This window comes from Vipera berus, assembly GCF_964194415.1.
Source record: "Vipera berus genome assembly, chromosome: 2".
Classification (NCBI taxonomy): Eukaryota; Metazoa; Chordata; class Lepidosauria; order Squamata; family Viperidae; genus Vipera; species Vipera berus.
In genome coordinates, this window is record NC_138203.1 from 47,138,660 (window position 1) to 47,148,576 (window position 9,917).

General features: G+C 43.3%; 2 protein-coding genes across 2 annotated transcripts; both read right to left on the reverse strand.

Annotated features, from left to right (window-relative positions):
• Nucleotides 1-5,217: 5,217 nt before the first annotated feature.
• LOC308662721 (uncharacterized protein F54H12.2-like) lies at nucleotides 5,218-6,528 on the reverse strand (the record flags this gene model as incomplete). The annotated part of the gene is made up of 1 exon (XM_081318863.1): nucleotides 5,218-6,528. One exon carries the CDS (start codon nucleotides 6,526-6,528, stop codon nucleotides 5,218-5,220), a length of 1,311 nt encoding a protein of 436 aa, XP_081174989.1.
• A 2,232-nt stretch (nucleotides 6,529-8,760) lies between these two features.
• Nucleotides 8,761-9,653, reverse strand: LOC308660857 (uncharacterized protein). The gene is made up of 4 exons (XM_081315481.1): nucleotides 9,623-9,653; nucleotides 9,302-9,513; nucleotides 9,123-9,209; nucleotides 8,761-9,017 (listed from the first exon to the last, which is right to left on the reverse strand). Exons 2-4 carry the CDS (start codon nucleotides 9,507-9,509, stop codon nucleotides 8,779-8,781), a joined length of 534 nt encoding a protein of 177 aa, XP_081171607.1. The 5' UTR covers nucleotides 9,510-9,513; nucleotides 9,623-9,653; the 3' UTR covers nucleotides 8,761-8,778.
• Nucleotides 9,654-9,917: the final 264 nt, after the last annotated feature.

A 9,917-nucleotide genomic window follows, 5' to 3' on the forward strand; every position in this document is an offset into this window, starting at 1 on the left:
CTCAAGCAGGAATGCAAGCAGGTAGAGAAGGAAAAGATGCGCTGCTATAGGTGCAAAGTGGTTTGTCATTCTAAGGTATGTTTTGAAACTCACGCACAGCTAGCTACGGAGGGAAAAGTTGACTGTAAGAGTAAAGAATATTGTGAAAAGTGTGGGGTTTACGTCTTTACTCCCCACATGAAATGCAAGGAACCCAAGTGTGGGCAGTGTTCCGAGAAGGTTGAAAGTTTGGAATATCATTTATGTTTTCTAAAAGAGCTGGTCCGGCCACGAATTGGCCAAAGGTACATTATTTATGATTTTGAATGCTGCCAAGAAACTGGCACACATATACCTAATTATGCATGCGCCAGGGATATGTTGAAGGATGATGATGACGAAGATGTTGTGATGTGGGATTGTTACGGTGTTAGATGTCTGGATCAGTTTGTAAAGACATTTATAAATGATAAGTTTAAAGGATGCACTTTTATCGCTCACAATGCCAAAGGTTATGATGGGTACCTAGTACTGAGGCAGTTGATCCGGGAAAAGGTTAGGGTTCAGCTTATAAGCCTGGGAGGGAAACTTCTGTGTATCACCCTGCCAGCTTACAATATCCGTTTTATTGATAGCCTCTCATTTTTGCCCCTTAAATTAAGTAAATTACCCAAAGCTATGGGGTTTCAAGGCTGTAAAGGATATTTCCCCCATTTGTTTAATACAATGGCCAATCAGGACTACGTTGGGCCGCTCCCTGAAGCCAAGTATTATAGTCCTGAAACCATGATGCCCGGTGAGAGAGAAGAATTCCTGAAATGGCACGCTGCTAATAGAGGTACTGTATTTAAACTAAAGAAGGCTCTGGCTTACTATTGCAGGCAGGATGTTGATATACTAAGAGAAGCATGTATTCGATTTAGGGAACAGGTAATGGAAATGACTGAGCGTGAGTTCGTCAAGAGGGGCGGTGGGGATATTGTTGAGGAGATAGTGATTCGTTGCATTGACCCATTCCAATATATCACACTGGCGTCTGTCTATATGGCACAGTACCGGTTCATGTATTTGAAAAACAACTCCATTGCTTTGGCTCCTATGGATAATTATCACAAGACCCAGAAAAGGTATTCAGCACCTGCGATACAATGGTTGATGTACATAGAGCACACTGAGAACGTCAATATCCAGCATGCCCTGAAGGGGGGTGAAAAACAAGTAGGCAAATATTTTTTGGATGGTTTTGCTGTCATAAATGACACCCCCACAGCTTTTGAATTTTATGGTTGTTTTTTTCATGGGTGCCCTGTCTGCTACTCTGAAAGTGACTTCAACAACTTACTTGGATCAACATATGGCACCCTGCACAGCCGTACTAGGATTAAAGAAGAGGACCTCAGGAGCCAGGGTTATGCTGTGCGCTGCATCTGGGAACACGAATGGAGGGCCTTGGTGGAGGCTGACACCTCTTTGAAGCAGTTTCTGGTTGAGAATAAGCTCCCAATACCTTTGATACCTCGAGATGCCTTTTTTGGTGGTAGAACAAATGCTACATGTCTTTACTACAAACCAAAACCTGGTGAACAAATCTTATATTACGATTTCACCAGTTTGTACCCCTTTGTGAATAAGACCAAGGAGTACCCAATTGGCCATCCACAAATTATCTACCAAGATTTTGGGGACATAAAACAATATTTTGGGTTAGCCAAAGTCAAAGTGTACCCGCCAAGGAATCTCTATTTTCCTGTACTACCCCACAAATCAGGGGGCAAATTAATGTTTAGTTTGTGTGCAACCTGCACAGAAAAACTGCAAACTACCCCCTGTAAACACAGTGATGAGGAAAGAGCTCTGACTGGAACATGGTGTACTGTTGAATTGAATGTAGCTTTAGAAAAAGGTTACAGAATTGTTGAAATCTATGAGATCTGGCATTTTGAAAGTACATCAAAGGGGCTATTTTCAGATTATATTAACGCACATCTCAGACAGAAACAGGAGGCCAGCGGTTACCCTGACTGGTGCAAAACAGAACAGGATAAAGAGCAATATATTCGTGATTATGAAAAGATGGAAGGCGTCCGCTTACGCCGTGAACACATTGAGGTAAATCCTGCAAAAAGGCAGATTGCCAAACTTTTTTTAAACTCGCTGTGGGGCAAGTTTGGTCAGAGCACCAATCACCTGACAACATCTGTGGTGACAAACCCTGAAGAATTATTCAAATACCTTTTTGTGCCCTATTATGATGTTTCCTCCTGTGAGTTTGTGGATAGTGAGACAGCCGTTGTGACGTGGAAAACTGCCAAGAACCATCCCACCAAAGCCTCATGTACTAACGTATTCATTGCCAGCTTTACAACAGCGTATGCACGACTGGAATTATACAGGCTGCTGGATGGGCTGGGCGATAGATGCCTGTATCATGACACCGATTCAGTCATTTTTGTAAGTAGAGAGGGGGCGTGGACTCCACCTTTGGGTGATTATTTAGGACAGCTGACAAGTGAGATTCCTCCAAACACTACGATAACAGAGTTTGTTGCGGCCGGCCCCAAAACGTATGCCTATGCTTTGTCCAACGGTGAAGCGGTGCTAAAGGTGAAGGGAATCACACTAAACTGCGGTAACAGCAAAAAGGTTAATTTTGACAGCTTGAAAGATTTGGTAGATGATTATTGTCTGTCTGGTGCAGAGAGAAAAAAAGAGATCAGGGTAGAACAGTTGGGGATTGTTAGGGTTAAGAAACAGTGGTCCCTTGAAACGCGGGTCCTCCGAAAAACTCTAAAAGTAGTGTATAATAAAAGGTTATTAAAGAGCGAAGATTACTGTACGCTACCTTACGGTTATTAAGGATGGCAGAAAATATTGCACAATTTGTACACCCTTTCTCGTGTATTATAAGCGGTCCGTCCAATTCTGGCAAATCTTTTTTTATCAAACAAATGTTAGAACATGGTGATGTTGTGTTGTCTCAATTGCCTCAAAATATTGTATGGTTTTATAGCTGTTGGCAACCTCTGTACAAAGAACTGCTTAATAAATTCCCTTATATTAAGTTTATTGAGGGGCTTCCGTCTTCTTTTGAAGATGATGATTTGTTTCCGCCAAATCAAATTACTCTAGCTGTGATAGATGATCTCATGACATCAGCCAGTGAGAGCGATCAAATAGAGAAGGCATTTACACAGTACGTTCATCACAGAAACCTGAGCATTATTCTCATACTACAAAACCTGTTTTTTCAAGGCAACAAAATGAGAACAATAGCTCTGAATTCCAAATATTTGGTTTTATTCAGCAACCCCCGTGATCAGATGCAAATTGTCACACTGGCCAGGCAGATGTACCCCACTAACACAAAGTATTTTTTAGAAGTATTCCAAGACGCCACTCACAAACCACACGGGTACCTTTTGGTAGATTTGGCAGCCACCACTCCAGAATCCTACAGGTTGAGAACAGGTCTCTTTCCACCTGATTGGCCTGCTGTTTACACAATGAAAAAGAAGTGTAAAAAGCAGTAGCCCGGCTGCCTTAGCACTAGTTCATTTAAGATGTCAGAGAGGGTACGTAGAAATTGGGGGCTTTTAAAAATCTTAGTAAAGGCCGGACCAAGACAGAGAAAAGCCATCTTATGCAATGCTAATAATGACCTGGTGGGGGCTATAGCAGAAATAGCTTTGAACACCCTAAAAGGAAACCTTCCTCTGAAACCTTCACAATTCCGGTCTCTGAAGAGAAAGAAAGGTGTCATTAAAAAGTTGAGCGATAGAAAGGTCTCACTCAAAAAGAAGAAGCAGGCCATACTTCAGTCAGGTGGTTTTATTGGTCCCTTACTAGGGGCAGCTATTCCGCTGTTGACTAGCCTGTTAGCTGGATAAACCATGGATCATGCTGAGAAAATGTATCTGGTATCGCGTCATCAGATGGAGCAACTACAGGGCAGGCCCCCTACTATGGGGGCTACAGCCACTAACCGGTTGGATGCTGAGATGCGTTCCATTCTTCAGAGAGCTGATTTGTCTGAGGATGACAAGATTAAGCTCTACAGTTCTGCATTGCAGAGGTATCTAAGACTAACCAGGCAAAATGAGTCTGAAAAGGACAGACTGAATCTCATTTACCCACCTGAAGAACCTCGGCCACTTCCAACATTACCAGAGCAGCCACCACAGCCATCTCCGCAGGACACAGCGATGGACGAAATCCTAAGCGGTGTGAGCACCCGTTACAGGAAAAATGCGGAACTTTTGCTGAACAAAATGAAACAGCATCAGGACGTCTCAACCTGGGATGATCGCGGTACCTTTTTATACAAAGGGGTCCCTATTCCTGGGACTAATATTTTAGACTTGGTGAAAGGAGCTTCGCAGCACCGAGCCCCTACTGAGAAGCGGAAACCTAAAGGCTGGGATGACTTTATGAATGCTATGGCTGAGGTGAATGTCCCGACCTCTGTGTTGGGGTCTACAGCTGTTAAAGAGCAAGTAGAAAAGTTGAAAGATTCTCTGGTTGTTAAGGATGAAACTGCTACTAGCCCCGACTCTGTTATGACAGCCCCTTTTGGGGCTCAGAAGCCTCTGTTTTCCAGTGCCCCTTCTAGCCCTTGGACATTAAACCCTAGAAGTAGGTTCAGGTTTGGTGACTGGCTCAATTTGTAAAATGAATAAAAACACAGTGAAACAAGTAAAAACGTTTAAGTCTTTTTCTTTATTTTACAGTAAGGCAGGCATGTCTGCATGCACTGGTGACGGTTACAGGTTCCAAGCCCCCTTCCCACCTTTATAGTTTTTACAAACAGCTTTACCATTTGATCATTTTTAATATCAACATTGGAGTACATCTTTAAAATATTTTCATAGTCTACTCCTTTAGTCCGGTTCAGTAGAAAAAATGCATAGTGCTGCCCGCAGGTCACAGCGCTGGGGTGCTGCAGTTGGCGTTGGTGAAATGTGTACTTCTCAGCTTGCTGCTCTAAAAACGTCGCTATGGAGCCAGGAAAGTCAGGGCTATCCGGCGGTCTTCCATAAGAATCAAAAAATTCGCCATATCCGGGAGATGGGAAGTAGAGAGCCAGCCAGTGTTCACCAGGCAGAGTGTGAGGGTGGGTATTTACAATTAATCCAAAAGGTCTTTTGGAGATCTGTCTCTGGGGTAGCAGGTCGCAAGGGTAGACCCCTAGAAAGGCTTTATTTCCAGAGAACAAGTGGCGGAGTTGCAGTGTGTCCATACTCACATATAATCAAAGAGCACATTCCTTGTGTGACTTATTTCAATAAGGTTTTCGAAGATTGCATAGAGAATCATGTTGACGGTGTTGGGGAGGGGTTGCGCAAATCTAATTTCGGCTCTGAGGTTACCGTTCCTGATCAAAGAATAGTGCTCAGAGCACCCCTGATCAGGACTCAAGTCAAAACAATACAAAGTATACCCTCGGTTAAACTCTTCCCTACTGATTAACAGCGGCCTGTCTTTCATGCCTTTGCCTGTGGCCTGCACCATCTGCATGTACTCTCTCACAAAAAGACCATGCTCATAATCAGGCTGAAGAGGCTTTGCAGGGATCTGCTCGCCATCACAATGCAAGGCGCAAAAATTGACATTGCAGTGTAGAAAATTGAACGGATTTCTTTCATAATCCCCACTAAAAGATGCATTGTCCACAAACCCAATCACTAATTGTTTAGGTAGCTGACCCAGAAATAGATTTTCCTGATTACACACAAGGCTACCTGCAGGAATGCTGTAAACCTTCATCCCCACTCGATCAATGGGGTATTTGGCATTGGAGGAGAGCAAAGCTTCTGCATGACCGAGGCGCACTCCTGGGGCTACTTTTACACGTTTTACAAAGAGAGATGCCGCCAAGAGTTGCACTTTGTAATTCTCGTTGCCATCCTTCATCACGCAAAATTCATTTCTGCTTCTTGTGAGTTTGACTTTCACATCAACACCGTTAATTAGCAGTCTGTCTTGAAAAAACAGATCGCTATGCAGAGGCCCTAGCAGGTCCCATTTACGGCTACCGGCCGTCTGTCTTGCCCTCGCTTTGAAACCGGAGTTCCCAGCGGCTGTCAGTAGAGTACTCTCCATGAGGTCCGAGTCATCTTTGTAAAAACCGCCAGCTGTAAATTGGGTGCCCAGCGCATCACCACCGAAGTTCAGAATCAGTTCAATCATGGCCCGGTAAGAATAGCAATGATGGCTCTGTGTAATGAGCCGATCTCCCAAGGTAACATCCAGCTGATTAAACAGTGATGCTATGGGGTAGTTGGTCAGGGCCACCCTAGCCCCGTCGTCAATATCCGAACCGTCAGCCTTTACAATCTTGCAACTCACATACAGCAGGGTGTTGTTTAAATCCGTGTAATGTTCACCATGCCCTGTGATAAAAAATTCCAGGGGTGCATTGGGTGTCAGCACTGATAAAGGTTGGATCTCAACATAAGTACTGTTTTCAATACTGGTCTGTGTAGGTGCCAGTTGAAAAAGATCCAGTTCTGATTTAACACATTCCTCTGAATCAGAATGAATAAATGCCATATCGTATTAGAATATGTCTTCGTTGTCACAGGGCTTCCTCTTCTGTGCACGTCTCCTCTTGGTATGGCGGGTCTTTTTCACAAGTCTTCTCTTTTTAAACGGAATAGGCGGGCCCGATGCGTAATTCTTCTTGGTTATGATCATTCCTGATCCATCCTGCCCCCTCTCAACAACACGGGATACAAGATGACCTGCGACATCTCTGGCAATGTTTTTGGCAGCAGATTTCACATGCGGCTTAATGATTTCTAATCCTCGCCTCAAAAACGGCATTGCTTTTCGAAAAAGCCCACGGAACAGGCCCCCTAAACCTGTCCCGTACATAATGGGGGCTCCTCGAAAGCCTGGAAGGCCGCCGCCAGCTTGTGCCCTGTAGTAAGCCACGTAGTCTTGAGGGTTTCCGTGCTCCTTGATTACAACCATCCTTCACTTTTCCGAGGCCTAAAATGAAGCTTGACAATCACCTTCCCATGATAAAAATGCACATTTTTGTCCTGATCGGTTTTGATTTCTATGGTAATGGTATCAATGTGATGTTTGCTGACCGGTACATAATGCGGGCGGTCATAGGTAATTGTGACGACATCATTGTCTTGCCCTCGCACAGGCACACAGCGCAGTAACGGCACATAGAAGTCGCCCACTATCTGGAGCTCTACAATGTCTGTGTAAACATATAATGTACTGAATCCAGGGAACATCCCTAACAAATGTCCGAGATCTCCGCTAACTAGAATGGTGTGCGGTTCGTCTCCTTTAAGATTAATTTTTCGTCCCACTGAATCATAATGTAGGGTTGTCTTAGGTCCGTCCTTGACGTTTGATATAAGCTTGTTCATATTTTCTAACAGATGACGGATGCTGTTATAGTACCCGCTTCTCAAAGAAAAATGCCATCTCTTTCTCTCGTTAGCAATTTCAAAATATCCAGGCGAAGTTAATGTGTACCAACTATGCGGATACTGTATCTCTGCTAGCGCTACTTCCCACGCTCCTGGAAGATCCAGCGCTCTTGCTAATTGTATGGTAAAATTAGAATTTTTGTTTTGGGGGAAAATTGCTGCTGATGCATTGCTGGGTAGGGTGATGTAAAACTCCTCCATATCAAAGATGTTGCACTTCAGACTCCTTAATCCAACTGTTGAACTTTTCTGGCCAACCCTGCCATTTAACCAGGAATTCTCTTTGTTTACCCCTCCCTCTTTTCTGTAATATTTTTTCAATTCTGTAGACGCGTTCTTGATCACTAGGAATTTTTTGCAGCTCTTCTGGGTAAAAAGACCCATGTACCGGCTCTTCTGCATAATCCATTAATCTATATACATCCCTTTCTCTCCGCCTAACCCTTTCTTTGACGATAAATATTTCATCTGTAAAGGTTTGCTGATATCCCTTTTCAAACTTCCCCTTTAGCCTGGATATCCTAACGTGATCCCCCACATTAAAGTTTTCTGCCTTTCTGTCCGATTTTAAAATATTCCCATATAGACGCATCCACACATCTTTTTCATTAGATTGTTTCACCATGTTGGGGGCTGTCCGGATACTGCGATGGTAAGCGCTATTGTAACTCCACATGAGTGCTGGTAATACATCCACATACCTGTGCGTATTTTTAGCTGTGAAAAATCTCCACAGCTTGTTTTTCAGAGTTCTATTAAACCTCTCTATAACCGCTGCTTTAGTTTCACTATGTGTGACAAAGTGATGTATGCCATAGCGTTCAAAAAGCTTCTTTACAGGCTTGTTTAAAAACTCTTTCCCGGCATCTGACTGCAGCTTTCTGGGCGCCCTTCCTGATTGGAATATACTTTGGAAAGCACCGGCAACCCCTCGTCCAGACTTATCGGTTAAACAGACTGCCCAAGCATATTTGGAAAGTACATCGATTACCGTTAAAATAAATTTTGTGCCGCTGTTTTCAGAGGCAAATCCTGATAAATCCACAAGGTCAGCCTGCCATTGGCAATCTATGCAGGAAACTATTGTAGCGTTCCTGGAGAATTTTATTCTTGCAGGCTTGTGCAGGGTATAAGCTTCTTGACCGGAAAGCCATGTCTTGACTTGCCTCAAGGTTAAGTTTTTAAAGCGTTTCCTCCCAGCCTCAAATAGGGGTTTTACTCCACCATAGCTACCTGGACCTTCCGGCGTATAATACAGTTCCTTTAGTACATTTTCACACTTCATTCTGCACCGTTCAAACCTTACAATAAACACACTGCGCTTTAGCACAAACCTTTTATTTGTAATTTAGACGCAATTATCATCACGTTCATTTACAGAATAATATCCTTCATCATTACTATCATTACCGGGGTCATCTGTATCATCAGTATCTTCATTCTCTGTAGGCATTGTACATATACAATTCGATGCGCCACAATCACATTCTATATAGCAGTCATTTGGAGTATCTCTTTTGAGATCAATCTGTAGACAGCATGGACAATCAGACAGAGACGGGGCTAGGTAATATCCGGGGTACCCACCTGTTTAAAAACGCAAAAATAATCCATTAGTAAAACCCTCTTTAACTCTCCTTTTATTATATAACATTAATGGCAGCATGCATAGTAAAAAGACAATTCATTTACCTAGATCGACCTCTGCATCCTCTTCATCACTTGAGACGTTTGTTATTAAGGAGGCGCCGGCATTATAGCTATACCCCGGAACAGAACCTGGAAAATGTATTTAGCCATTAGCAATCACATTGTTAACGGTGGGGTTATTGCGCTTTACACATTTGAACACATAACAGGTTTTTACTTACGCGGTATGGCCTCATCTTCACGACACGCCATCTCCCGCACGTTACAACAGGGCAAGCGACATTCAGACAAGGTAGACCAGGAGTAGTCCGGGGTTTCATCACGAACATCACAGCTCATCTTATGGAAATCTTTCCAAAGAGATTGTGTCGCCAACCAAGATGCAGCAGGTTCTACACCCTTTTTATTATTTCCTTCACAAGTTCCCATGACGCTGTTAAAATAGATCTACGCTTTAAAGTTTCCGAGTTGTCTGTGGCCACGCGCATGCTCTATAGCACGAGCTTACAGGTCATGTCCAGACATGCCCACAATACACATACCTAATACATCAATCTGTTCTGGCCAGTCAGAAACGCTTCGCTTTTGCTGTAAGGTTAGAATAAATTTTATTAAATCTCTGCTATGAACGGTTACGCGTACATATGAATTCGAGGGAGTTGCAAATGCCAAAATATAAGTCTTTAGATTTTTACAAAGCTAAAAAACCAGCTGTGGGCTTTAAAAGGTCTGTGGTTTTTTCCCCCTACATTCAGGGAAAATGTTTTTAAAATTGGCTGGTTTAAATGCAAACCCTGGAAGCCTTTTAGGTGATCCTTTTTCCCCCCCACCCCCAGC

Coding starts and splice junctions, on each gene's coding strand:
- LOC308660857 (XM_081315481.1), bottom strand. CDS start 9,509: ATGGGAACTTGTGAAGGAAATAATAAAAAGGGTGTAGAACCTGCTGCA. Junction 9,210..9,301: donor TGAAGATGAGGCCATACCGC/GTAAGTAAAAAC, acceptor TACATTTTCCAG/GTTCTGTTCCGGGGTATAGC. Junction 9,018..9,122: donor GGATGCAGAGGTCGATCTAG/GTAAATGAATTG, acceptor GTTTTTAAACAG/GTGGGTACCCCGGATATTAC.